Source organism: Odocoileus virginianus, unplaced genomic scaffold (genome assembly GCF_023699985.2).
Source record: "Odocoileus virginianus isolate 20LAN1187 ecotype Illinois unplaced genomic scaffold, Ovbor_1.2 Unplaced_Contig_3, whole genome shotgun sequence".
Taxonomy (NCBI): domain Eukaryota; kingdom Metazoa; phylum Chordata; class Mammalia; order Artiodactyla; family Cervidae; genus Odocoileus; species Odocoileus virginianus.
In genome coordinates this window covers 3,462,765-3,489,669 of record NW_027224320.1, presented here as the reverse complement: position 1 = coordinate 3,489,669, position 26,905 = coordinate 3,462,765, and the positions used below count along the sequence as shown (strand labels likewise).

General features: G+C 45.4%; 2 protein-coding genes across 9 annotated transcripts in view; both read left to right on the top strand.

The window, feature by feature from the left end:
• The window catches only part of RBSN (rabenosyn, RAB effector), a 31,874-nt gene extending 27,484 nt beyond the window's left edge, over positions 1–4,390 (top strand). For all 8 annotated transcript variants that reach the window (XM_070463524.1, XM_070463523.1, XM_070463521.1 and 5 more), the window contains one exon: positions 377–4,390. In XM_070463524.1, coding sequence (XP_070319625.1) covers positions 377–1,522 — 1,146 coding nt within the window. In that variant the 3' untranslated portion in view covers positions 1,523–4,390. The remainder of the gene's footprint in view (positions 1–376) is intronic.
• A 5,062-nt stretch (positions 4,391–9,452) lies between these two features.
• Positions 9,453–26,905, top strand: part of MRPS25 (mitochondrial ribosomal protein S25) — a 51,694-nt gene continuing 34,241 nt past the window's right edge. Inside the window, exon 1 of the mRNA XM_020872581.2 lies at positions 9,453–9,731. Within this exon, the coding sequence (XP_020728240.1) occupies positions 9,598–9,731 (134 nt within the window). The 5' untranslated portion in view covers positions 9,453–9,597. The remainder of the gene's footprint in view (positions 9,732–26,905) is intronic.

Below are 26,905 nucleotides of genomic sequence, written 5' to 3'. Positions count from 1 at the left end.
CCCAGTACAGGCTGCAGACGACCCAGACACCAGGGAGTTCTTAGAATGCTTGGAATATGCAGTAGTAAACAGAATAATATGTGTATATAAGATTGTGTGAGATTCCAGTGTAGATGAGTGGTAATAGACCTCAGAGGTTTAAGATAAGTGCTTAGCCAGTGAATGTGAGATGGAGAGAAGCTTACGCCTTAACTTACTGTTGTTTGTTATTTTAATTTTGAAAAAGCATGGTTTGAGTTTAGCAGCGGGATATTATAGCCCTGAGGTGGGGAATTGGGGTCTCACTGGAATGGGGATGGTGTGACTGCAGTGGTGGCCGGCAGTGTGGCTGTTGGCTTGGTGACCGTGTTTCTTTTTGGCTTTGGTGTCTTCCCAGGCTGCCTTGGAATCCCAGCGGAGGCTTGAGGAGAGGCGGAGTGACTTGGCATCGCGTGCAACCAACGGGGAGGTGGTGCCCCCTCGGAGGGGTCCTGCCCCACTGAGAAAGGCCGAGGGCTGGCTCCCACTGTCAGAAGGCCAGAGGCAGAGCGAGGACCCGGACCCCCTCCTGCAGCAGATCCACAACATCACGTCCTTTATCCGGCAGGCCAAGGCCGCGGACCGGACGGACGAAGTGCTCATGCTGCAGGAGAACCTGCGCCAGCTGCAGGACGAGTACGACCAGCAGCAGACGGAGAAGGCCATCGAGCTGTCCCGCAGGCAGGCCGAGGAGGAGGACCTGCAGCGGGAGCAGCTGCAGGTGCTGCGGGAGCGCGAGTGGGAGCGCGAGCAGGGCCAGGCGGCCTCTCTGCACACGCGGACTCGGTCCCTGGACTTCCGGGAAATCAGGCCTTTTCAGCTGGAGCCGGGCAGAGAGCCACGCACCCACCTCGCTCACGCTTTGGATCTGGGCTCTTCCCCAGCTCAGAGCAGCACTGCCACCAAGACCTCTCCACCCAGCTTGGCTCCCGAGCCCTTCCGAGGGTGGTCTGGGTCCCCAGCCCTGGGCCAGGAGTTCCTGCCCCAGAGCACCCCGTCACAGCGCAGTGAGGCACCCTCCCTGAATCCCTTCGATGAGGAAGAAGACCTCGCCAGCCCCTCAGCCGAGGGCACAGCCAGCCCTCCTGCTCCGGAGCCTTCCCTTGGCCCACCGGCCCGCCTGCTCCGAGAGTACAACCCTTTCGAGGAAGAGGAGGAAGAGGAGGCCGTGGCCGGGAATCCCTTCGCTAGGCCAGACAGCCCCGCCCCCAACCCCTTCGACGAGGAAGATGAGCCCCCCCCTCGGACACCTGCATCCCTCCCTGTTCCTGGCAACCCCTTTGAGGAGGCCCCCTGCACCAACCCCTTCGAGGAGGACAGTGATGGCGGGCAGGAGGGCGCCGAGCCCATCGAGGAGGAGCTGCTGCTCCAGCAGATCGACAACATCAAGGCGTACATCTTTGACGCCAAGCAGTGCGGCCGCCTGGACGAGGTGGAGGTGCTGACGGAGAACCTGAGGGAGCTGAAGCGCACCCTGGCCAAGCAGAAGGGGGGCAGCGACTGACCAGGCCGGGCAGGGGCCCACGGAGCAGGCGGGAGGGCCAGGGGGCATGGAGGAGGAAGGCGGCGTCTAAGGTGCCTGCAGGTTAGGGGGGAGGAATCCGCTGTTCGGTGCTGTGCGCTTGGAGCTTTTCCCGTGACAGCTGGATAATAAAATGGGAACAAGAACAGGAAGGATCAGCATGCATTGCTGTTTTTCCTGAATTTTTTTAATAATTGGGTTTTCCCCATAGAAGGGACGTGAAACCTTCACTGCCAAGGTGTCACGAGTGCAGTTCTTTTAGGCCCTGGGCAGAAACGGCTCCTGCGTGCAGCTCGTGCCTGCACTCGCTCCTGCCTAGCGTCGGTCCGTTTGCAGCCTTTTATAGGGCCCTTCCTTTAGCCAAGACACAGCAGACAGCCCTTTATGTCTGTCTGGGTTCTGGCGGAAGTCCGTCCCATCAGACTACGTTCCTTTCGCCTGGCACTTCCACTGCCTTCCTGGGCACGTCCTGTGCGATGGCAGGGGAAGGTCTCACTGTGGAGGCAATAGTTTAGACCCAGGAAAGCCCCTCTTAAGAGGGGTGATGGGGGTGAGGTTTCATCAGGGTCTCTCGCCCTCTTCCTTTCAGTTCTTATTTCTCTCTTTCAGGAAGTTAATCTCCCAGTGCAGGGTTATCACTGTGAGTCTGTTCATGAGCTTTTTAGAGAACAGCAGTTTTTAACTTTTTGGCTGATAGAAGTCGTATACTTTGGGAGCAGAGTCTCTGTCCAGGTGTTGCTCTGTGGAACTGAATGACGGCTGGGACAATAGTCGTCCCCAGAGAAAGTGTCCTCAAGAGCTTTGGCACAGTTACTCTGATCTGGGCTTTTTCAAAGGGCCCAGGCTATAATTTAGGAGTTGGTGGTCAGGAAGCCCTCGTGGAACCTCGTCAGAAAAGCTGACGTCCCCTGAGTCAGAAGGTCAATGACAGTACCTTCTAAGGCTCGTCGATGAGACTTTTTGTCTTGCGGGTCATCTTGTGCTGACTGTGGGCGCTGGTGAGATACTCTCTCACCTACGTTTAGTAGTATTAAGAAATTAAATGGGGAATCCCTTGGTGGTCCAGTGATTAGGACTCCGAGCTTTCATTGCCGAGGGCATGGGTTTAATCCCTGGTCAGGGAATTAAGATCCTGCAAGGGGTGTGGTATGGCCAAAAAAAAAAAAAAAGTAAAATGTTCACAGGAGGCACAACCCAAGATCATTCTGGTAGAACTGCAGTACTTGAACTCTTCACCAGTTAAGGGCAAAAAGGGAAATTGTGAATTTTGCTTTGGTGCTTAGGTTTACAGGGACATGACCCTTAACTGACATCTGACATCAGATACCCAAGTGTGCTCAGCTCTGGGTAGAGTTGCTGCAGTTACGCTTGTTAACTAATGAACAATAACTGACCACTAGTCACTTTATACCCATAACTAACTCTGGCTCTTATGGTCCCTGGTTACTGGTGTAAGAGCTGAAATTTATTTTGTCTCATTCTGGGAAGACCCCTGTTGATCTTGGGAATGTCTGAAAAAACACTGTGGTGTAATAGTAATCTCTGTTTGTGTTGACACTATTCACATTTCTTTAGCCCCTGCTGGCTCTTTGGGCTGAATGAAGAGGTCCTGTATGGGAGCATGGCAGTGCGGAGTGGGTGTGCGCAGCGTGTATGCAGGACCTCTTGAGTTTGGGTCCTATTCACAGAGGAGTGCGAGTGGGTTACTAAGGTCAGCCAGTTACCAGCCTTGCTGATTGTCATGGTTTGGGGAAGCTGGCAGTCAGGCATCTCAAATGCTGCCTGGTACAGATGTCCTTACCCCTCAAGATCAGTGCCCTTCATGCTGTTACTCTCGAGGGACTTGGGGATGACTGCATGCTCCTAGCTGATCAGTCTGTCCTTTCTCTCTGACTGAGAAGAAGGAAGCTCTCTGCACCAAAAAGCAGGTAGTTCCCGGAGCCAAGTGCTGCTTGCCCTCATAGTTATTTTTCTAATGAGAATATATCTCTTTTAGTTAGCTGGTGGTTTCAGTTAAAACTAGTTTACCAAACATACCCTTTCCCTGAAATCAGCTGCAGGTAGCAATCTGTTAGTAACTTACGAGCACTGAGAACCAGACCTATAAAAAACATATTTTTAAATTTAAATAAGAATCACTGAATATACTAAACCCAAACTAAAACCCTCTGATGTGATTGAATTCCTCCATGGCTGCATTCTCCTGAAATCACAGGCATGACTGGAGTCAGAATTCTCTATCCCCCCATTGTACCATTTCCCGGAATTCACAGACCCCAAGATGGCACAGTGTTGGACTTACAGGGATGGGGGAGCATCATGGAAAAGGTGGCCTATGAATTGCAACCACAGCTTCAAGTTTTTCCCTCATGTCAGTGTTTCACCCATCCTACATCCCATCAGCACGGACAGCTCCACCCATCTCATCAGAAAATGAGCAAGTCCTTGATCCGTCATTGGCAGATGTCCATAGACACAGATCATGTGTGGAAGAGACTGGGGATTCGGGCATCAAATAAAGCTGACTTTCCCCTTTTATGCCTTGATTGTACTTTCCCTTGTCTAATACACTAAGGACACTTACTCATTGTACTCGCTGCTCGGTGTGTCTCTCTTGTCCAGATACTAAAACGTACCTGAGTCACCAGGAGCCATGTGGTAGGCTGGACGTTGGCATAGATAGGTGATGGGACTCAAGGTGAGAGGCTGGTCTCTAATAGGTCACAGGCTTCGGTAGTAGATTGTGCTGGTCACCTGACAATGACAGTTGGAGGGTCATTGATTTGCATGCGCTACTCTGGGGCCTTGTATTGGAACCTTTTTAAAAAATAAAATAACAAGATATTCATGGTTGGGTGTGTGTTTGTGTGTTTGTGCACACCAGGAATTACCAGATAACATCTGGTCATTTTCTTAATGACTTCTGAGTACAAGAAAACAGCTCCAGCTCCTGTGTTCCTGTGTGGTTATGGCCTCCAGACAAAACCAGGAGTCTTCCCAGGGGGTGAATACGGGTTCTAGTTCTGCCCTTATGTTCAGTGATTCCTGCAGTGTTGATTACATGAACTGTCTTACACCGGTGTCATGCCCAAAGGTAGCAGAAGTGGGCAACGGGAAAAGAGAGGAAGCTGCTGCGTGGGCCTTTGATGCTGCCATCACTTGGACCTTTGAGACCTCCCAGGACTAAACCAGGAGGAGGTGATGTTTAGGGGCGTGTGGGGTGTCCTTTAGGCTGCCACTCCCATGCTAGTCCACACTCAGCCTCCAGCAGTTCATCTAGTGTTCCAGCTCTGGCTCCAGTGGCTTCTGCTGCAGGTAAGCAGATCTTGGCTGTCACTCTGCATTCACCTCTCCAGATTTCTAGGTGGTAGTGGGCTCTGCCGACTCCGTTCTCTGGGGTCCGAAGAGTCACTGGCTTTCAGTTTGCCCAGCTTTCTCATGTAAGGACAGGCGTGACAACTACCAAACTCTTCATGTTTCTGGGCTGAAGCTGGAAGTCCTGAAGTCTTTTTGAAAACCATGCTAGGCTACTGAAGAGTTATAGGCAGAAGAGCTTTTGACCTTAAAGTTCAGAAGAGGTGCTTCCTATGGATGAAATGTCCTCCCTAATGTTAGAAACTTGAGTGTACACGAAGCAGGCCAGGGCAGCTTGGGGTTTGGAGTCATGCAGACCTAGGCTGGAATCCCAGGGGTGTAACCCTTAGCGTGCTTAACCTCACCACACACTCTTTGATCTGTAAACTGGAGTTCTTTGGAGGATTAAATGAGGTACCCATACCCAATACTTGACATTCTGTCTGACCTACAGCAAGCACTAAGTATTACCTGTTTGTTTTGTTTTAAAATTTTCTATTTAGCTGTGCTGGGTCTTAGGTGCAGCACATGGGATCCTTGATCTTCTTTGCAGCATGTGAGATCTTTAGTTGCAGCATGTGGAATCTAGTTCCTGACTGGGGATTGAACCCAGGCCCCCTGCATTGGGAATGTGGGGTCCTAGGCACTGGACCACCAGGAAAGTACCCTACAAGGGCTTTAGGAGCTCTGGCCAGGAGCTGGGAACAAAGACCAAATGTATTTCTTTTTTATCACAGAGGTGGATTAAGAAACACTTTTAAAGGTCACTGCCCAAGGACACTAACCCATTAAAATACTGAGATTTCACCATAAAATTGTAGAATGCTTCCCTTCCCCCACACTTTACCACCACACCAACAGAACGCCAGTATAAGAGCAGACTAGCTGAATGAGGTGCAAAACGCACACTCCAGGGAAGCCTGAAGTCACAAGAGACAGAAGCTCAGACACTAGAGGAGCTGAAGCCTCTGGGCACCTTCAGCTATAGCAGACACTAAACAGCTCAAGTCCCAGCCAGGAGAACATAACCGTTTGTAACAGAGGCTTATTTACCTCAATTCCTATTACCTAATACAGCCAATAATGTCTGACTTTCAACAAAAAATTTTAAGTGTGCTAAAAACAGGTAAGAAAAAAAATCCCACTCTGACAAGTATATATCACAACCAGATTCAGATATTAGACAGATGTTGGAGTTACCAGATAGGAAAGTTAAGTGATTAATATGGTAAAGAGTCTAGTGGTAAAAGTAAATAATATGCAAGACGAGATGAGTAATGGAAACAGAGATAAGGAAACTCTTAAGATTGAAAGGAAATGCTAGAAATAAAAAACACTAACAAAGAATGCTTCTGATAGGCACATCAGTTGATTGGACACAGCCAAGGAAAGAATCAGTGAGTCTGGAGGTTGGTCATAGAGACTTCCTTTGTTGTTGTTGTTCAGTTGCTAAGTCGTGTCTGACTCCGCACCCCATGGACTGCAGCTTGCCATGCTTCTCTGTCCTTCACTATCTCTTGGAGCTTGCTCAAACTCATGTCCACTGAGATGGTGATGCCATCCAACTGTCTCATCCTCTGTCGCCCCCTTCTCCTGTCCTCAGTCTTTCCCAGCATCAGGGTCTTTTCCAGTGAGTCAGCTCTCTGCATCATGTGGCCAAAGTATTGGAGCTTTAGCTTAAGCATCCAGTCCTTCCAATGAAAAGTCAGGGTTGATTTCTATTGGAGAAAGGATAGGCTACCCACTCCAGTATTCTTGGGCTTCCCTTGTGGTTCAGCTGGTAAAGAATCCTCTTGCAATGCAGGAGTCCTGGGTTCGATCTCTGGTTGGGAAGATCTGGAGAAGGGAAAGGCTACCCACTCCAGTAATCTGGCCTGGAGAATTCCATGGACTGTATAGTCCACGGGGTCGCAGAGTCAGACATGACTGAGTGGCTTTCACTTTCACTTTTCCTTTAGGATTGACTGGTTGGATCTCCTTGCAGTCCAAGGGACTCTCTCCAAGAGTCTTCTCCAGCACCACAGTTCAAAAGCATCAATTCTTTGGTGCTACAGCCTTCTTAGGGTCCAACTCTCACATCCATACATGACTACTGGAAAAACCATAGCTTTGACTATATGGACCTTTGTCAGCAAAGTGATGTCTCTGCTTTTTAAAACACTGTCTAGTTTGTCATAGCTTTTCTTCCAAGGAGCAAGTGTCTTTATATGTCATGACTGCAGTCATCATCCTCAGTGATTTTGGAGCCCAGGAAAATAAAATCTGTCACTGTTTCCACTTTTTCCCATCTATTTGCCATGAAGTGATGGGACCAGATGCCATGATCTTAGTTTTTGAATGTTGAGTTTTAAGCCAGCTTTTTCACTCTCCTCTTTCATCCTCATCAGGAGACTCTTTAGTTACTCTTCACTTTCTACCGTTAAAATGGTATCATCTGCATATCTGAGATTGTTGGTATTTCTCCCGGCAATCTTGACTTGTGATTCATACTCTGCATATAAGTTAAACAAGCAAGTTGACTGTATATAGCCTTAACATACTCCTTTCCCAGTTTTGAACCAGTCCGTTATTTTTCCATGTCTAGTTCTAACTGCCGTTTTTTATCCTGCATACAGATTTCTCAGGAGACAGGTAAGGTGGTCTGGTACTCCCATCTCTTCAAGAATTTTCTAGTTTGTTGTGATCTACACAGTCAAAGGCTTTAACATAGTCAATGAAGCAGAAGTAGAATTTTTTTGGAATTCCCTTGCTTTTTCTATGATCCAGCAGATGTTGGCAATTTGATGTCTGGTTCCTTGGCCCTTTCTAAATCTAGCTTGTACATCTGGAACTTCTCAGTTCACATACTATTGAAGTCTAGCTTGAAGGATTTTGAGCATTACCTTGCTAGCATGTGAAATGAGCACAATTGTATGATAGTTTGAGCATTCTTTGGCATTGCCTTTCTTTGGGATTGAAATGAAAACTGACCTTTTCCAGTCCTGTGGCCACTGCTATGTTTTCCAAATTTACTGGCAGATTTCCCTACTGAACTTCCCTACTGAAATGCAAATGGGAAAAAGGATGGAAAACACCACCAACAACAAAAAACCCACAGAACATCCAAGAATGATGGGACAATTTCAGAAGAGGTAAAACATACAGAATCAGAATACCAGAAGGAGAAAAAAAATGAGAGAATAAAAATATTTTAAGTAATAATGGCCAAGAATTTTCCAAAATGAATAGCAGTCACCAAACTGCAGGTCCAGGAAAGCTCCAAGAACATCAAGCAGGATAAATACCAAAAATATACATCTAGGTGTATCTTTTTTTTTTACCTAGAAATTTTATTCCGGTGCACTTCACTGGATTGACAAGTACCTTAGAGATTTAATTTTGCTAGAAATACATACTGTGTGCAGGTTATATGTATATATGTGTATGTATGTGTCTACACACACACACACACACACACACACATGCCATATACCTAAATTTGAATTCTACTTGTGTGGGTGATGACAAAGGTGATGATTGTCATAACCTATACTCCTGCTGCTGCTGCTGCTAAGTCACGTCAGTCGTGTCCGACTCTGTGTGACCCCATCCCTGGGATTCTCCAGGCAAGAACACTGGAGTGGGTTGCCATTTCCTCAATGCATAAAAGTGAAAGTGAATTCGCTCAGTCATGTCTGACTCTTCGCGACCCCAGGGACTGCAGCCTACCAGGCTCCTCCTTCCATGGGATTTTCCAGGCAAGAGTACTGGAGTGGGGTGCCATTGCCTTCTCCGAACCTATACTCCTAGTTGTATCTTACTCAAACTCTGTAAATGAAAGACATAAAGAAACTCTTGAAAGAAACCAGAAGAAAAAACTCTTAACCTATAGTGGAAGAAAGCTGCCTACTATTCAGAAACCATGCAGGAGAGTGGAGTGAAACATTTAAAGTGCTGAAAGTTGCCCCCCACTCCCAACCTATATTTCTGTATCTGGCAAAACTGTCCTTCAAAAGTAAAGAACAACTGACATATTCGGATCAATAAGAGTACTTCAGAAAGAGTACTTCTCAGCCACCTTTTGCTTTTAAGAAATAGAGATCCAGAGCTCTCAAGTGATGGAACTAGGAAGGGGATAGATACTCAATTCCTTTTTTTCCCCCTTTTGCAAATCAGTTTTTTTTTTAAAAGTCCGTGTTAGACATTGCGCAGTTCTAACCCTTCACCGTAAAGCTGTAGAAGTTGAGCGAGGAAAACTGACACGCTTGAGGTTGAACAGAAAGTTGTTGGGCGCCTTGGTATTGAAACTCAGCTCTCCCGAATTACTTCCTCTTGTTAAGTTTGTTGTCCGAATGACCGAGTTTGAGTCTCTATACAATGTTTTCCCTTGGCGGAGGGGAGAAGGACCGAGTCACAGAGCATGAAAACCTCAATGTTCCACGAGTTCCAAGGCTGTAGGCAGAGGCGCGGTCTCCCCGCACACGCCACCGCCACCTGAGGAGAGCTCCGCCAGCCAGGACTACAAGTCCCAAGCTGCTCCGCGGCGCGCGTGCTGCCCGCCGGGAGCGACCCTCCCTCTCCCGTGAGTCTGCGCGGGAAGTGGAAGCCGGCGCTGAGGCGAGGCTGCCAGCGGGGAGCCGGGGAGCTGTCGGCCGTGCTCGCTTCTCCGCGCTGCTGGACTCGTGCCCGGCCGGCCGCCCCCCCCCACCCCCTCCGCTGCAGCCATGCCCATGAAGGGCCGCTTCCCGATCCGCCGCACCCTGCAGTACCTCAGTCAGGGGGACGTGGTGTTCAAGGACTCGGTGAAGGTTATGACGGTGAACTACAACACGCACGGGGAGCTGGGCGAAGGCGCCAGGTCAGTCCGAGCCGCAGGCTCCCGCCAGTCGCCTGCGAGCCCGCTGGAGACCTGGCGCTTCTGTCCCCGCCCCACTGCGCGGACGGGCAGCTGCCCCAGGTCACCCTGGGCCGGGCTGGGTGAGGGGCGGAGTGGATGGAGCCCAGCCCGGGCGGCCGCCGAGCGGCTGGCGCCCCGGCTCTCCTCCCACTCGCCGGCTCCGGGCGAGCTGCTTTTTCTCAGTGTCCCGACTGAGGGGACACCTGTGTCCCAGGGCTGAGGTGGCGGTGCGCTGGCCTCGGTGGAGCCGGAGCCCTCAGGCGTGCGGCGGGGTGTCTGAATGCTCCGCGTGCTGTCTAAGCCCGTTTGCTGTTTACCCCAGTGTTTCTCTCGGCCCAGGGATGAGGGAGCGCGGGACGGTAAGGGACCGGCTCGGCCAGGCACACCCTCCTGAAGGCTGGTGGGGGCAGCTCTGAAAGTGCTTCGTCCTCCAAGGACTCATCACCGTTTTTTCTTTTCTTAAAAAATAATTTTGGGCTGTGCTGGTCTTCAGTTGCCGCGGGGAGAGGGGGTTGGTGTGTGTGTGTGTGTGGGGGGCTTTCTTTTGTTGCCCAAGCAGGAGCTACTCATTGCGCTGGTTGTGGACCATGGGCAGTGGGCGCCCGGGCTAAGATGCGCTGCAGTATGTGGGATCTTAGTTCCCGACCAGGGATGGCGCCTGCGCCCCTTGCTCCACCACTGGACCACCGGGAATGTCCCGACTCATCACCCTTATAAATGAAGGGACTGTCCATGTCAGCTTTGCAGCGGCTCGTTACCCACTTCGCCCCTGCACCCCCAACTCCTTGATGCTCTTTAGCCCGCAGCAGAGTCGGATTCATTGGAAGGGAAGCTTGCAAATGAAAGGTTTGAACTGGACCTTGAGGCAGCGACAGTGCCCTGGGCTTCTCAGGTGTTAGATATAAATTTACCGAGTGCCTGCTCATTCTGGGCCCCCGTGATATGTGCTGGGAATGTAATTCCTGTTTTTCAGAAACTTTGGGCCTGTGGGATGGATCAGTGAGACTGGAGAGCAGCTCCCTGTGGAGGGTGGTCCCCCCCCTACCCCCCGGCCCCGCTCTGGGGGGTTCTTCAGTGCAGGGCTGTTCAGGAAAGCCAGAAGCTACCCCCAGGTGTGTTTGCTTTCAACAGGTGAACCTCGGAACTTGGACCTACTTGTGTGGGGTCAGCTGGGATGAGGGCTTCCTGGAAAACTCAGTCATAGGGCTGAATGGGCTCCAGATCCTCCTTCATAACCGAATTGGAATCCTTCCATCCACACCAGGAGTCCGGGGCAGAGGCCAGACAGGTACAGCCAAGGAGGGACACAGTGTGGATGGACCTGCAGTAAAGTGAAATAGTGCCCTGTCTCAGGGGCTCATTCACTGCTTGGCCACATGTTAGCGAGGTGGGCTCCATGGAGAATCTCTGACTTGTCAAGAAGCCTGAAATTCAGCTTTTTTCTAAGTCTCTGATGTTTGAAATGGTCAGCTGGGGACTTCTGGGACTTCTTTAGCAGTCCAATAGTTAAAACTCAGTACTCCCGATGAAGGGGGCCCAAAGTTCGATCCTTGGTCAGGGAACTAGATCCTGCTTGCTGCAACTAAGACCCAGGACAGCCAAATAAATAAATATGTATATATATATATTTTAAATATGTATATTAAAAAAGAAAAACCAGTCAGAATAGGCCTGCACATACTTGCATGCTCAGATATTTTAATACTCTTTAGGTAAACAGGAGCCAAACAGCCTGTGTTCCTAGTGTTAGAGGCTTGCCTTGTCTCACTGGTGTTGAGATCTTAGCCTGGCAGACTTGCTCTTTGTAGCCTCACTGGCCTTTGACCTCAGCACTTCAGCTGTCCCTTCGTTTCAAGTGCCAGTGGCCGGCACAGCCCCAGGCTAGTGAGTCGCAGGGTGTGCGCTGGGTGTGCGGGGAGCTGCCTTATTCAGTGTCTGAGAGCCTCATCTCTGCCAGGTGTTCTTGCCTTTACGATCCAACAGTAGTAACAGCTGCTGGCATTTATTGGGTTCTGTGTTCAGCCCTGTGCTGCAGGCTCCAGGTGAGTTTGATAATGACTGGAGCCCAGTGCTCACGGCCCTGAGTCTGTGGCTTTCTGGTCATGTGACCAAGGACATTTTACTTTTTGGACTTTTTCTTTAAACATTTTTTTATTTGGCTGCACTGGGTCTTAGTTGCAGCATGCAGGATCTTCGATCTTTTTTGCGGCATGCGGGATATTTAGTTGGGGCATATGAACTTCCCTGGTGGTCCAGTGGCTAAGACTCGGTTCTCCCAATGCAGGGTTCCTGGATCCAATCCCTGACATGTTTTCTTAATGTAAAAACCCCACCCTCTGGGGTTGCTGCCGGCGTTTGAGTATAAGTGCCCAGCAAGGTGTCTGGCACAACAGGTGGAAACTGAAGGTTAGCTTTTGTTATTAACCTTCCCCCCAGGCTCCAGCAGAAACCATTACATAGCCCTGTTGAATGTTCCAGTAGCACTAGGTTTGAGAAGCTCCTACACAGATGGGCCCTGATTTATTTGTAAACAGTTTTGCTGCACGGCAGTCCTCTGCTGTGGGGTGGGAATTGAGGAGAGGGGTCCTGAATCCGGGAAAGTCCAGTCCTGTGAGCTGTGGTGGTCTCCATGGCTCATTATGGTAGTTAGTACTTGGCTTCCACTTCTTCGCAGAGGCAACTACTTTTCAACTCTAACCATTTGATTAGCGAAGTGTTTTACCTTCATATAAATACCATAGTTAGCTCCTTATTTTCTTAGCTTTAGGCTTTATCGATTGACTTGCTACTTTAGAAGGCAAGGATTTAGCTCTCCCAGCAGCACTGCCATTCCCCACCCCAACACATGCATGTCGCGTGTGAGTTAGAAAAGAATTTCTAGACACGGTATTTCAGAAAGGAGTTTATTAAGAACAAAGAGCAGAGATAAATGAGGGCGCTGCAGGCTCAGAGGGCTGACCCCTGACCCACCAGGGAGAGCCGATGCAGGGCTAGTAGCCGATTGTTATAGTCTCAAGACAAAGAGAATTCCTGCTGGAAGGGTGACATTAGGTGATTGGTTAGGGTGGGTATTTGTACCTAATGTGGGATGAGGGAGCTGGCCGGTTTAGATGAGTTGGGTGCTCATGGCAGTGGTTGCTATGGGCTCAGTCAGTTCTGGAGATGACCAGGGTCGCATCTGTGGCCTTGGTATGGGACTCCACCATCCTCCCAACATAGCCATTTAAGAATTTTGAATAGATCGGTATTCACTGTTAAGTTACTATGATTGTAAACACTATACACAATTGAGTCAGAGAGAGTACTGTGATTATTTTTATTTTTCTTTTTGCACTTTTTTGTTTCCCTAGCCTTATTAATTGTCATTGCTTTTGTTTTAACTTTGGGTTCTGCCCCAGTTTTGGACGTCTGCCTCAAGATGCTCTTATCCTTTTCTTGAGAATAGACCACAAGCTCCCGTGTGGACTGCTTGTCCTGCCTTGCCAGTATGTTGAAATAAACACTGAGGCACGGAGCAGTGACTTGCCCTGGGTCTGACGGCTGGGACCTGGTAAAGCCAGGCGGCACTCTTCTACCAGGTACCACTCACTCCGGTCGGTGGTCTGCTGTGGAGGCTCGGCGGCAACAGGAAGCAGAGGGTGCTTTGAAATTCGGGTCATTTGGGGAGCCTTTAATCAAGGGATGATTTGCAAAGGTGTGGCAAGGATGGGAAAAGAAACCACAAGGGAGATACGGACCAGGGTTCTTGGCTTTCCCCAAGCAATAGAAGTTGACTAGAGTCCTGACGAGATTCAGGCACGGCTTTACTGGGGCTCTTGTTCCGGCTGCAGGATGGAGCGAAATCAAGTAACAGCTTCCCTTGAGCTGTTTCCTTCTGTGAGGTGACGGTGGTGGTGTGTCCAGGGAGAACTACAACAGTAGCTATTTAGGGACTAGAAAAGGGGAGGAGCCAGGTTACCTTTGGCTTAACCGTTGACGAGAGCAGGGGTTACGTTGCTCCTGCTGAGGAGCCGTTCTGCTCACATGTGTATTTGTGTCAATCCCAGGGATGAAGTCTCCACCATGTTTTCCTGGGTTTATTTTTACTCTATTTTATTGGAGTATGGTTGCTTCACAGTATGATGATAGTTTCTGCGGTACAGCATCTTGAATCAGTCGTATATATTCATGTATCCCCTCCCTCTGAAGCCTCCCACCCCACCCCACATTCCACCCTTCTAGGTCATCCCAGAACTTAGAGCTGAGCTCCCTGCTAGTCATCTGTTTTACCCACGGTAGTGTAAATGTCACTGCTAGTCTGTCAGTTTGTCCCCTGTCTCCTCCTCAGCATGTGTCCACAAGTCCGTTTTCTCTACGTCTGAGTCTATATTCCGGTCCTGCAGTAGGTACATCAGTACCATTTTTCCAGATTCCAAATATATACATTAATATATGCTATCTCTAACTTCACTCTGTGGAACAGGCTCTGGGTTAAACATTATTTCATTTGACTCAAATTTGTTACTTTTTATGGCTGAGTACTGTTACATTGTATAAATGTACCACTTTATCCATTCATCCCTCCGTGGACATCCAGGTTGTTTCCATGTCCTAGCTGTTGTAAATAGTGCTGCAATGAACATGGGGGTGTATGTGTCTTTTAAAAAAAAATTATTTTATATTTTTGGCCACAATGAGTCTTTGTTGCTGTGTGAGGGCTTCATCTAGTTGGCAGTGAGTGGGGCTAGTGTTTGTTGCGGTGCATGGACTTGTCATTTCGGTGGCTTCTCCTGTTGTGGAGCAGAGGCTCCAGGCACACAGGTTTCAACAGTTGCGGTATGTAGCCTCAGCCGTTGTGGCTCACCAGCTCGAGAGCAGGGGCTGAGTAGTAGTGGCTCATGGGCCTCGTTGCTCCAAATCATGTGGACTTGTCCCCAACCAGGGATCAAACCTGTGTTGCCTGCATTGGCAGGTGGATTCTTATCCCCTGTGCCACCAGAAAAGTCCCACATGTGTCTTTTTGAATTATGTTTTTGGCAGGGTATATGCCAAGTAGTGGGATCACTGAGACATATGGTAGTCTTATTTCTATTGTCTAAGGCATCTCCTTAGACACTGATGAAATCACTGCAGATGGTGACTGCAGCCATGAATTTAAAGGCGCTTGCTCCTTGGAAGAGAAGCTATGACCAACCTAGACAGCATATTAAAAAGCAGAGACGTTACTTTGCCAACAAAAGTCCGTCTAGTCAAAGCTATGGTTTTTCCAGTAGTCACATATGGATGTGAGAGTTGGACTATAAAGAAAGCTGAGCGCTGAAGAATTGATGCTTTTGAACTGTGGTGTTGGAGAAGACTCTTGAGAGTCCCTTGGACTGCAAGGAGATCCAACCAGTCAATCCTAAAGGAAATCAGTCCTGAATATTCATTGGAAGGACTGATGCTAAAGCTGAAACTCCAATACTTTGGCCACCTGATGCGAAGAACTGACTCATTGGAAAAGACCCTGATGCTGGGAAAGATTGAAGGTGGGAGGAGAAGGGGACGACAGAGGATGAGATAGACATGAGTTGGAGCAAGCTCCGAGAGTTGGTGATTGACAGGGAAGCCTGTCATGCTGCAGTCCATGGGGCCGCGAAGAGTTAGACGTGACTGAGCAACTGAACTGAAGGCATCGCCATGCTCTTCTCCACAGTGGCTGTACCGGTTTACGTTCCCACCAACAGTACAGGAGGGCACCCTTTTCTCCACTCTTAGCATTTATTGTTTGTAGATTTTTTTTGAAGATGGCCATTCTGACCTGTGTGAGGTGATACCTCATTGTAGTTTTGATTTGTATCTCTCTAATAATGAGTGGTGTTGAGCATCTTTTCATGTGTTTTGATGGTGATCTGTATGTCTTCTTTGGAGAGATGTCTACATAAAGGTCTTCCAGCCATTATTTAATTGAATTTTTTTTTGACACTGTGTTCTGTGAGCTGTTTGTAAATTTTGAAAATTAACCTTTGTCAGCTGCTTTGTCTGCAAATATTGTCTCACATTCTTCGGGTTGTCTTTTTGTTTTGTTTGTGGTTTCTTTTGCTTTGCAAAAGCTTTTACATTTAATTAGGTTCCGATTGTTTTTATATTCATTATTTTAGAAGGTGGGTCAAAATTTTTTTATTTCCATTTTTAAAATAATTTTTCTTTGCATTTTAAAAGATTAATTTTAATCAGAGCATAGTTGTGTTACAGTGTTGTGTTGGTTTCCGCATACAACAATAAGAGTCGCCCATAAGTATACATATATCCCCTGCCTCTTGAAGCTCTCTGTCACCCCCCACCCCACCTCTCTAGGTCCTCAGAGAGCACCTGACTGAGTTCCCTGTGTTATACCGCAACTTCACACTGCTTTACACGTGACAGCATGTATATTTCTCTGCAGTTCTTTCAAGTCGTCCCATCCCAGCCTTTCCCTGTCGTATCCACAAGTCTGTTCTCCAAGCCTGCGTGCATGTTCCTGCTCTGCACATGGGTTCATCAGGACCCTTTTCTGGGTTCCACATATATGTGTTAATACGATGTTTGTTTTTCTCTTTCTGACTGACTTCACTCTGTATAAGAGGTTCTAGGTTCATCCACCTCCCTAAAACTGACTCGACTTCCTTCCTTTTTATGGCTGAGTAAAATTCCATTGTATATATGTACCACGGCTTCTTTATCCATCCATCTATCCACGGACATCTAAGTTGCTTCCCTGTCCTGGCTGTCACAATAGCACTGCAATGAATGTTGGGGTACGCGTGCTTTTTAAATTATGATTTTCTCAAGGTATATGCCCAGTAGTGAGAATGCTGGGTGATGGTAGTTTTTTTTAATTAGAGGATAATTGCTTTACAATGCTGTGTTGGTCTCTGCCATACATCAGCATGAGTCAGCCACAGGTGTGCACATGTGCCCTCCCTCTTGAACCTCCTCGGCACCTCCCACGCCATCGCGCCCTCTAGGTTGTCAGGAAACAGCAGGCCGGTCTCCATGGCTATCTGTTTTACTCATGGTAATCTATATATTTCAGTTCTACTCTTTAAATTCATCCCAACCTCTCCTTTCTCCACTGTGTCCAGAAGAATGTGTACTATGTCTGCCTGTGTTACTGACCTACTAATGGGTTCATAACTACCATTTTAAAAATCCATGCATGTGCATAAATATATTTGTTTCCTGACATCACTGTGTAACAGCCTTTAGGATCATCTACCTCACTAGATCTGAGTCTTCTTCCTTCCTTTGTATGGCTGAGTACTATTCTGCAGTATATATGTACCACCACCTTGAAGGACATGAATTTGAGCAAGCCGCAGGAGTTGGTGATGGACGGGGGAGCCTGCGTGCCGTTGTTCATGGGTCACAAAGAGTCGGACATGACTGAGCAACTGAACTGATATGTGTACCACAGCGTCTTTATCTGTTCATCTGTGGATGAGCATCTAGGTTGCTTCCATGTCCTGGCTATCGAAAATAGTGCTGCAGTGAACTTTGGGGATACACGTGTCATTTTGAATTACGGTTTTCTCAGGGTCTGTGCCCTATAGTGGGGTTGTGTGTAACAGAGTAGTCTACTCCTGCTTTTTAAAGGGATATCCATACTGTTCTCCATAGTGGCTGTATCAGTTTGCATTCCCACCAACAGTGTGAGAAGGTTCCCTTTTCTCCACACCCTCTCCAGCATTTATTCTTTGTAGAATTTTTGATGATGGCCGTTCTGACTCTGTGAGATGATATCTCATTGAAGTTTTCATTTGAGTTTCTCTAATAATGAGCAGTGTTGAGCATCTTTTCATGTGTTTGTTGGCCATCTGTATGTTTTCTTTGAAGAGCCCTCTATTGAGGTCTGCCCATTTTTTGATTGGATGTCTTTTTTTGAAATTGAGCTCGAGTTGTTTGTATTAATATATCTTGAAGATAAATGATCCTTTCTCAGTTACTGCATTTGCAAATATTGCTCCTGTTCTGATGGCTGTCTTTTTCTTTTGCTCTGCTAAAGCTTTTAAGTTTAATTAGGTCCCGTTTGTATATTTTTGGATTTATATTCATTATTTAGAAGGTGCATTCAAAAATTTTATTTATTATTATCCATTTTATTTTTATTTTTAATTGAGCTGCCAGGGAAGCCCTAGTCATTTCTTAGGGGTATTTAAAATGGATGTTTAATTAGAGTATAAGTGCTCTACAATACTGTGTTGGTTTGTTCCGTACAACGGTATGAATCAGGCATCAGTATACATATATCCTCTCCCTCCTGAAGCTCGCTGCCTGCTCCCGCCCTCTTCACACCCGTCCAGTCCCTCTAGGGCATCACAGCGCACCAGGCTGAGCTCCTTGTCTTATACATCAGCTTCTCACTAGCTTGTTGTTTTACACATGGATTTATATCTATTTCTGTGCTACTCTTTGTGTTTTCCCACCCTTTCTTTCTCCACCTATGTCCACAAATCCATTCTCCACATCTGTGTCTGTATTCCTGCTCTGCAAATGGGTTCATCAGGACCATTTTTCTAAATCCATTACATAAGTATTAACATACCGGATTTCATTTTCTCCCTCTAACTTAACTCTGCATAACAAGCTGTACGTTCACCCCCCTGGCTAAAACTAACTCAAATTCATTCCATTTCATTGCTGAGTAATATTCCATTCTGTGTATTTAGCACAACTTCTTTATCCATTCATCTGTCAGCAGACATCTAGGTTGCTTCCATGTCCTGATTATTGTAAATAGTGCTGCAATGAGCATTGGGGTACATGTGTTGTTTTGAATTACGGTTTTCAGACTGTATGCCCAGTAATGGGATTACAGGGTCATACTGTATTTTTATCCTTAGGTTTTAGGGAATCTCCATACTGTTATCCTTAGAGACTGTTTCAGCCTACATTCCCGTCAAGAGTGCAAGAGGGTTCCCTTCTCTCCATACTTTCTGCAGCTTTTACTGTTTGTAGAATTTTTGATGATGGCCATTCTAACCTTGTCAGGTGATACCTCACTGAAGTTTTTATTTGTATTTCTCTAATAATGGGTGATGTTGAGCATCACTTCATGTGTTTGTTGCCCATCAGTATATCTTCTTTGGAGGGATGTGTGTTTAGGTGTTGTGCTTGTTTTTTTTTGAATGGAGTGACTTTTTCTGTTTTTTTAATTGAGCTCCATGAGCTGTTTGTATATTTTGGAGGTTAAGCCTGTGTCAGTTGCTCAGTTTTCAAAGATTGTCTCCTATTCTGAGGGTTGTCTTTTTGTTTTGTTTGTGTTTCCTTTGCTGAACAAAGCTTTTAAGATTAAATATGTCCCAGTTGTTTATTTTTAAAATATATTCATTACTTTAGAAGATGGATCAAAAATTGTTATTTTTCATAATTTTTCTCACTTTTTAATTGGGGTGTAATTGCTGTACATGCTGTGTTGGTTTCTGCCATACAGCATGAGTGAGCCCTGAATATACATACATCCCCCCCATTTAAACCTCCGCATCCCCCCCGGGCTGAGCATCCTGGGCTATACAGTGACTTCCCACTCCCTGTGCTCTTTAGCATGGTAATGTATATGTTTCCTTGCTACTCTCGGTTTTCCCCACCCTGTCCTTGCCCTGATGTGTCCAAAAAACATTCTCTACCTTTGGGTCTGTATTCCTGCCCTGCATCTAAGTCCATCAGGGCCATTTTTGTGGGTTCCATATATATGCATTAATATGTTACTTGTTTTTCTGACTTCACTTCGTATAGCAGGCTGTTGGTTCACCTGCCTCCCTAGAACTGACTCAAGTTGCTCCTTTTGTGACTGGCCGAGAGTCCACGGTGTCTCTGTAGCGCACCTTCTTCATCCATCCATTCGTCCAGAGATGACTGTTCGCTTCCATGTCCCGGCTCTTACAAACAGTGCTGCAGTGAACACTGAGGTGCATGGGTCTTTTGAAAAATGTTTTCTCAATTACATGCTGGTAATTGTTTTCTCAGTTACAGTAGTGGTATTGTAGGTACAGTAGTTTTTTTTCCCTTTTTTTAATGCATTCTCCGTACTGTTCTCCGCTGTGACCATATCTTTCCACATAGTACAAGAGGGTTCCCTTTTCTCCACACTCTCTTCAGCATTTACTGTTTGTAGAATTTTTATGATGGCCATTCTGACCTGGCGAGGTGATAATGGTACTTCATTGAAGTTTTTATTTGCATTTCTCTAATAATGAGTGATGTTGATCATCTTTTCATGTGTTGGTTGGTCATCTGTATGTCTTCTTTGAAGAGCCATCTGTTAAATCTTTCCCCAATTTTGATTAGTTTGTCTTTTTTCTTGAACCTGAGCTCCATGAGCTGTTAATATGTTTTGGAGATTATTCCTGTGTCAGTTAGCTTTCAAGTATTGTCTCCCATTCTGAGGGTTGTCTTTTCATTTTGTTTATGGTTTCCTTTGCTGTGCAAGAGCTTTTAAGTTTAATTAGGTCCCATTTGTTTATTTTTGTTTTAATAGTCATTATTTAGAAGGTGGCTTCAAATTTTTTATTCTATTATTACTTTTTAAACTGTATTTTGTGGTATTTGAAGTTGATTTCTAATTGGAGTATGATGGCTTTGCAGTGTCACGTTGGTTTCTTCCATATAACAGCATGAACCAGCCATAAGTATAGATACATCCTTTCCCCCCTTGTGCCTCTCTCCCTGCCACCTCCCCCAGTCCAGTCTCTCTAAGCTATCACACAGCACCAGTCTGAGCTCTCTGTTATACATCATCTTCCTACTAGTTGTTTTACACCTGCTAATGGATATATTTGTATGCTACTCTTTCAGTAGGTCCCACCCTTTCCTTCCCCCACTGTGTCCACAAATCCATTCTCTGCCTCTGCCTCTGTATTCTATTTTTCTAGACCCCATACATGTGCCTGGATATACAATATTTGTTTTTCTCTTACTGACTTCTTTCGCTCTCTATAAAAGTCTCTAGGTTCAGCCGATTCCTTAGAACCAACTAAAATTCATTCCTTTTTACGGCTGAGTAATATTCCATTGCGTGTATGTAGCACAACTTTATCCATTCATCTTTTGACAGACATCTAGATTGCTTCCATGTCCAGCTTTCGTAAATGGTGCTCCAAACAACAGCAGGCTCATGTGTCACTTTGAATCATGGTTTTGTCAGGGTATGAGCCCCGTGGACTTGCTGGGTCATATGGTATTTTTATCTTCATTTTTTTTAAGGGCTCTGCATGCTTACCTCCTGCATGGGTGCATCACTTTACTTTTCCACCAGGAGTGCAAGAGGCTTCCTTTTCCTACACACCTCTCCAGCGTTTACTGCTTGTAGGATTTTTGTTGATGGCCATTCTGACTTTGTGTGGTAATACCTCACTGAAGTTTTCATTTGCATTTCTCTGATAATGACTGATGTTGAACGACATTTCATGTGTTGGTTGCCAATCTGTATGTCTTTGAAGGGATGTCCATTTAGGTATTCCGCATGTGTTTTGAATGGATTTTTATTGTTTGTTTGTTGACATTGAGCTCCAGAAACTGTCTATTTTTTAAGGTAATACGATGTCGGTTGCTTCCTTTAAAATATTGTCTCTGATTCTGAGGGTGTTGTCTTTATCGTTTTGTGTGTCATTTCCTTTGTTGGGCAAAACCTTTTAAGTTTAATTAGGTTCAAATTTTTTCTTTTTTGTTTTATTTTCATTATTTTAGAAAATGAGTCAAAAACTGTTATTTTTATTTTTCATAATTATTTCATTCTTTAACTGGAGTATGTTTGCTTTACAATTATGTGTTGATTTTTGCCATACAAGGTGTCAGTCATATATGTACATATGTTTATGTGCATATATGTGCATATGTATATGTGCATATACCCCTCCATGCTGAACCTCTATCGCACCAACCCCCACCCCTCTGGGTCGTCACAGTTCACTAGGATAAGCTTCCTGTGTTACACAGTAACTGGGCACTCACTATGCATTTTACACGTGGTCATGTATGTATTTCCATGCTACTGTCTCAATTTGTCCCACCCAGTCCTCCCTCTGCTGAGTCCACAGGTCCATTCTCTACCTCTGGGTCTGTGTTCCTGCCCTGAAAATAGGTTCATTGATACCATTTTCCTAGATACCATATAGATGCACCAACTACAATATTTGTTTTTCTGACTTCTTCACTCGCTCTAAGAGACTCTAGGTTCAACCACGTCCCTGGAACTGAAACAAATTTGTTCCTTATGGCTGAGTAATATCCCATGGTGGGCTTCCTTTGCAACTCAACTGGCGAAGAATCCGCCTGCAGTGTGGGAGACCAAGGTTCGATTTCTGGGTTGGGAAGATCCCCTGGAGAAGGGAAAGGCTACCCATTCCAGTATTCTGGCCTGGAGAATTCTATGGACTGTATAGTCCACGGGGTCACAAAGAGTCGGACATGACTGAGCGACTTTCACTTTCAATATCCCATGGTATTTCTATAGCACAACTTCTTTATCTGTTCATGTGTTGACACACATCTAGGTTGCTTCCATGTCCTGTCTATTGTAAATAGTGCTCCATAGATAATTGGGATACATGTGTCTTTCTCAATTATTGTTTTCTCAGGGTATATGTCCAGTAGTGGGATTACTTGGTCATATGGTAGTTTTACCCCTACCTGTTTTAAGGAGTGCCCATACCGTTGTTCATGATGGCTGTATCAGTTTACATTCCCACCCACAGTGCAAGGGTGTTCCTTTTCTCTACACCCTCTCCAGCATTTATTCTTTGTCCAATTTTTGATTGTGGCCTTTCTGACCCTGTGAAGTGATACCTTGTTGAGGTTTTCATTTGCATTTCTTTAATAATGAGCAATGTTAATCATATTTTCATGTGTTTGTTGGTTATCTGTATCTCTTCTTTGGAGATGTCCGTTTAGTCTTCCCCCATTTTTTGTATTAGATTGTCTTTTTTTCTTGAGCTGACTGTGGCTCAGATCATGAACTCCTTACTGCAAAATTCAGACTTAAATTGAAGAAAGTAGGGAAAACCACTAGGTCATTCACGTATGACCTAAATCAAATCCCTTATGATTATACAGTGGAAGTGAAAATAGATTCAAGGGATTAGATCTGATAGACAGAGTGCCTGAAGAACTATGGATGAGACGGTTCATAACATTGTACAGGAGGCAGTGATCAAAACCATCCCCAAGAAAAAGAAATGCAAAAAAGCAAAATGGTTGTCTGAGGAGGCCTTACAAATAGCTGAGAAAAGAAGAGAAGCAAAAGGCAAAGGAAAAGGAAAGATATACCCATCTGAATACAGAGTTCCAAAGAATAGCAAGGAGAGATAAGAAAGCCTTCTCAGTGAAGAGTGCAAAGAAATAGAGGAAAACAGTAGAATGGGAAAGACTAGAGATCTCTTCAAGAAAATTAGAGATCCCAAGGGGACAAGGGACATTTCAGTCCCTTAGACTACAAGGAGATCCAACCAATCCATCCTAAAGGAAATCAGTCCTGAATATTCATTAGAAGGGCTGATGCTGAAGCTGAAACTCCAGTACTTTGGGCCACCTGATGCGAAGAACTGATTCATTTGAAAAGAATGTGGTGCTGGGAAGGTTTGAAGCCGGAGGAGAAGGGGATGACAGAGGATGAAATGGTTGGATGGCATCACTGACTCGATGGACATGAGTTTGAGTAAACTCTGGGAGTTGGTGATGGACAGGGAGGCCTGGCGTGCTGTGGTCCATGGAGTTGTAAAGAGTCGGACCCGACTGAGCAACTGAACTGAACTGAAGGGGACGTTCTATGCAGGGATGGGTACAATATCCTAACAGAAGCAGAAGATATTAAGAAGAGGTGGCAAGAATACACAGAAGAACTGTGTACAAAAAAGGTCTTAATGACCTGGATAACCACAATGGTGTGATCACTCACCTAGAGCCAGACATCCTGGAGTGTGAAGTCAAGTGGGCCTTAGGAAGCATTACTACAAACAAAGCTAGTGGAGGTGATGGAATTTCAGCTGAGCTATTTCAAATCCTAAAAGATGATGCTGTTAAAGTGCTGCACTCAGTATGTCAGCAAATTTGGAAAACTCAGCAGTGGCCACAGGACTGGAAAAGGTCAGTTTTCATTCCAGTCCCAAAGAAGGGCAGTGCCAAAGAATGTTCAAACTGTTGCACAATTATGCACATTTTATATGCTAGCAAGGCAGTGCTCTAAATCCTTCAAGGTAAGCTTCAACAGTACCTGAACCGAGAACTTCCAGATGTATAAGCTGGGTTTGGAAAAGGCAGGGAAACCAAAGATCAAATTTCCAGCATCCACTGGATCATAGAAAAAGCGAGGAAATTCCAGAAAAACATCTACTTCTGTTTCATTGGCTAAAGCCTTTGACTGTGTGGATCACAACAAACTGTGGATAATTCTGAAAAAGATGGGAATACCAGACCACCATCCCTGTCTCCTGAGAAACCTGTATATAGGTCAAGAAGCAACAGAACCTTACATGGAACAAGTGACTGATTCCAAATTGGGAAAGGAGTATGTCAAGGCTGTATATTGTCACCCTGCATATTTAACTTATATGCAAAGTACATCATGTGAAATGACAAGCTGTGTAAAGCTTAAGTTGGAATCAAGATTTCTGGAAGAAATATCAGTAACCTCAGATATGCAGATAACACCACCCTAATGGCAGAAAGCAAAGAAAAACTAAAGAGCCTCTTGATGAAGATGAAAAGAAGAGTGTGAAAAAAAAGCTGGCTAAAAACTCAGCATTCAAAAAACTTAAGATCATTGTATCCAGTCACATCACCTCTTGGCAAATAGGGAAAAAATGGAAACGGTGACAGACTTTATTTTCTTGGGCTCCAGAATCACTGTGAACAGTGACTACAGCCATGAAATTAAAAGACACTCCTTAGAAGAAAAGCTATGATCAACCAAGGCAGCATATTAAAAAGCAGAGACATCACTTTGCTGACCAAGGTCTGTTTAGTCAAAGCTATGGTTTTTCCAGTAGTCATGTATGGATGTGAAAGTTGGACCATAAAGAAGGCTGAGTGCCAAGTAATTGAGGCTTTTGAACTGTAGTATTGGAGAAGACTCCTGAGAGTCCCTTGGACTGCAAGATCAAATCAGTCAATCCTAAAGGAAATCAACCCTGAATATGCATTGGAAGGACAAATGCTGAATCTCCAATACTTTGGCCCCCTGATGTGAAGAGCCAACTCATTGGAAATGACCCTGATGCTGGGAAAGATTGAGGGCAGAAGGAGAAGGGGGCGACAGAGGATGAGATGATTGGATGACATCATCAACTCAGTGGACATGAGTTGAGCAAACTCCAGGAGATTGTGAAGGACAGGGAAGCCTGACGTACTCCAGTCCCACGGTCGCAAAGAGTCCTACATGACCCAGCATCTGAACAACACAATTTTTCTTGAAACTGAACTCAATGAGCTGTTTATATAATTTGGAAGTTAATCTGGTGTCAATTTTCTTGTTTCAAATATTGTCCCCCATTCTGAATGTTGTCTTTTCATGTTGTCTACAGTTTCCTTCGTTGTGCAGAAGGTTTTAAGAATGTTCCAGTTGTTTATTTTTGCTTTTCATCATTTTTGAATATGGTCAAGATTTTTTTTTTTCATAATTTAAAGTTTCTTTCAACTGAGGTAAAATTCCTTTATAAGATTGTGTTAGTTTCATCATACAACAATGGAGTCAGTCATAAATACACGTATATCCCATCCTTCTTGAACTGCATCCACCCTCACTTGTCTAGGTCATCACAGCTCCCCAGGCTGAGTTCTCAGTGTTATACGGCAACTTCCCATTAGGTATGCATTTTCACATGGTAATGTTTATATTTCAGTGCTATTCTCTCAATTCATCCCACCTTGTCCTTCCCCGGCCTTGACCATGAGTCCATTGTCCCTCTGGGTCTCTATTCCAGCCCTGCAGATGGGTTCATCAATACCATTTGTCTAGATTCCCTATAACGTTAATATATGATATTTGTTTTTCTGAATTCATTCTGTATAAGAGACTCTAGGTTCATCCACGACCCTCAGAACTTACCCAAATTCCTTCCTTTTTATAGCTGAATAATATTGCACTGCATATATGTAACACAACTTCTTTCTCCACTCATCCGTGGATAGGCATCTATGTTGCTTCCGTGTCCTAGCTATCATAAACAGTGCAGCAGTGCACTTGGGGTGCATGTCTGGTTTTTAATTATGATTTTTTTAGGGTATATGCCCAGTAGTGGGATTACTGGCTCATATGGTCATATTTGGCAGCCCACTCTGGTATTCGTGCCTGGAGAACCCCATGGATGGAGGAGTGAGGCCATCTACAGTCCGTGGGGTCGCAAAGAGTTGGACATGACGGAGCAACTTGTTAGTTGTACAGTATGGTCATATGATGCCTAGTTTAACAAATCTCCATACTGTTGTCCATAGTTGCTATATTAGTTTACATTCCCAGTAATAGTCCAAGAGGCATGCATTTCCCCACACCTTCTCCAGTATTTATTGATAGAATTTTTGACGATAGCCATTCTGACCCATGTGAGGTAGTACCTCATTGAGTTTCTTATTTGCATTTCTCTCTTAATGAGTGATGTTGATCATATTTTCATGTGTCTGCTGGCCAAGAGTACATGTTCTTTGGAGAGATGTCTATTTAGGTCTTCCAGATATTTTTTGATCAGATTGTTTGTTTTTGAAATTAAGCTCCATGAGCATTTTGTATAATTTGGAGCTTAATTGTTCATCAGTTGCTGTTTTTGCAAACCTTGCAAATATTGTCTCCCATTCTGTGGATTGTCTTTTCGTTTTGTTTGTGGTTTCTTTGCTGTGCCAAAGCTTTTAAGTTTAAATATGTCCTAATTTTGTATTTTTGTTTTTCTAGTCATTATTTTCAAAGGTGGATCAAGTTATTTTTATTTTTTAAATAATTTTTCTTTAGTTTTTAAAGTTAAAATGTTTTCTTTTTCTGACAGTTTTTGTTAACTGTTTTACAGTGTTGTGTTGATTTCTGCCATAAAACAGGGAGTCAGACATAATTATACGGACACCCCTTCCCTCTTGAATGTCCCTCCAGCCTGCCCCACCCACCAGCGCCCACATCCCATCCCTGTAGGTCATCCGAGCGCTCGGCTGAGCGCCCTCTG